Source organism: Nanorana parkeri, unplaced genomic scaffold (genome assembly GCF_000935625.1).
Source record: "Nanorana parkeri isolate BGI_ZX_2015 unplaced genomic scaffold, ASM93562v1 scaffold583, whole genome shotgun sequence".
Classification (NCBI taxonomy): domain Eukaryota; kingdom Metazoa; phylum Chordata; class Amphibia; order Anura; family Dicroglossidae; genus Nanorana; species Nanorana parkeri.
In genome coordinates, this window is record NW_017306851.1 from 812,858 (window position 1) to 814,254 (window position 1,397).

The 1,397-nt window shown below is 41.4% G+C and overlaps 1 protein-coding gene across 1 annotated transcript in view; it reads right to left on the reverse strand.

Moving 5' to 3' along the window:
• ITPR1 (inositol 1,4,5-trisphosphate receptor type 1) overlaps positions 1–1,397 on the reverse strand; it is a 104,632-nt gene that overhangs the window by 42,627 nt on the left and 60,608 nt on the right. The window contains 2 exon segments of the mRNA XM_018562545.1: positions 856–1,015; positions 1,291–1,338. Coding sequence (XP_018418047.1) covers positions 856–1,015; positions 1,291–1,338 — 208 coding nt within the window.

Below are 1,397 nucleotides of genomic sequence, written 5' to 3' on the forward strand. Positions count from 1 at the left end.
TTTACGAACATTCGTTATGATGAAGTTAAAAAGCAAAATACCTTTGTTAATATTGGAGTCGATGTGGTAGTTGTTTTTTTTTATCCGAAATACGAATTCCGTTAACGAATTCCGAATCCGAATTTCGTATTAAAAAAAAACCCATCAACTCCAATATATTAACAAAGGTATTTTGCTTTTTAACCTCAATATAACGAATGTCCGTAACGGAATTTTCGTATTTCCTGCCTGTATTTGTAATGCAACTCTCCGCAGCAGAAGAGAACCTCTGATTGGTCAACCAAAACGAAATACGAATTCAGTTAACGGATTCCGGATCCGAATTCCGTATTTCGGACTTTAAAAAAAACTACCATCAACTCCAATATAAATGTACTTTGCTTTTTACCTTCAATATAACGAATGTTCGTAACGGAACGAAAATACGTCAACAGAATTTCGTATTTCCTGCCTGTGTATTGTAATGCATCAGCAGCAGCGGATCCGTATCTCGGATTAAAAAAAAATCTTGTCATGTTGTTCAACCTCATTTACAGGGGTACTATTAGTTCCTGTTTCAAAGAAATTCGGATCCGAAATTCGTTAACGGAATTTCGTATTTCGGATATAATTCGATGCTCCGAAATTCGGAACTTCAGGAAAATTCGTACGAATTTCGATTCGTAACGAAACGAATCGCACATGTCCATCTGTTACAGGAAACTCCTGCATAGAAGCAAAGTGCTGGATTACTGGATATGTTTGGAAGAATCACACTAAGGACGACAATATTAAAAGGAATACTACACAAGGTTCTTATATTAGGACAATAGTTGTGAAGCCCAGAATTTAGCATACAGCTACTCTGACCAACACCCCAAAAAGAAAAAAAGGGGGACTTGCCTCCACCACCAGACTTTACACCGCCACCTCCAGTTAACGATCCATTCGCGAAGCTGGTGAGGCTCTCCCTTCTTCCACCTTGCTTCACGGTCCCATAATATCGGTTCACCAGAATGACCCGGAGCGCTTCCCCCTGCAACAAGAACGATGCAAGACAAAACATTACAACCTAAAGATGGTGGATGACGTGTGAATCTTCCAGGCGGATGTGAGGGACTTACTAGATGGACACAACCTCAGAAATAGGAACAGTAAGAGCAAAGGTGACGCATCCAAGGCTGCCATGACAAGAGCGTGATGACACATGACCTATAGACACAACACCTCAACTAAAGCTTATGGGGGACACACAACACACTGATGAGTAGAAGACAATGATGAGGGCACGGCCGTTCAGGTTGTACATACCCTCTTGACATCTTCCAGTTGCCTCAGATTCTGGGCCTGACCAGGATCCTGTCACCATGTAGAGATTAGATTCATAAACTGAGCAGATCAAACCACCCCTGGCTTCC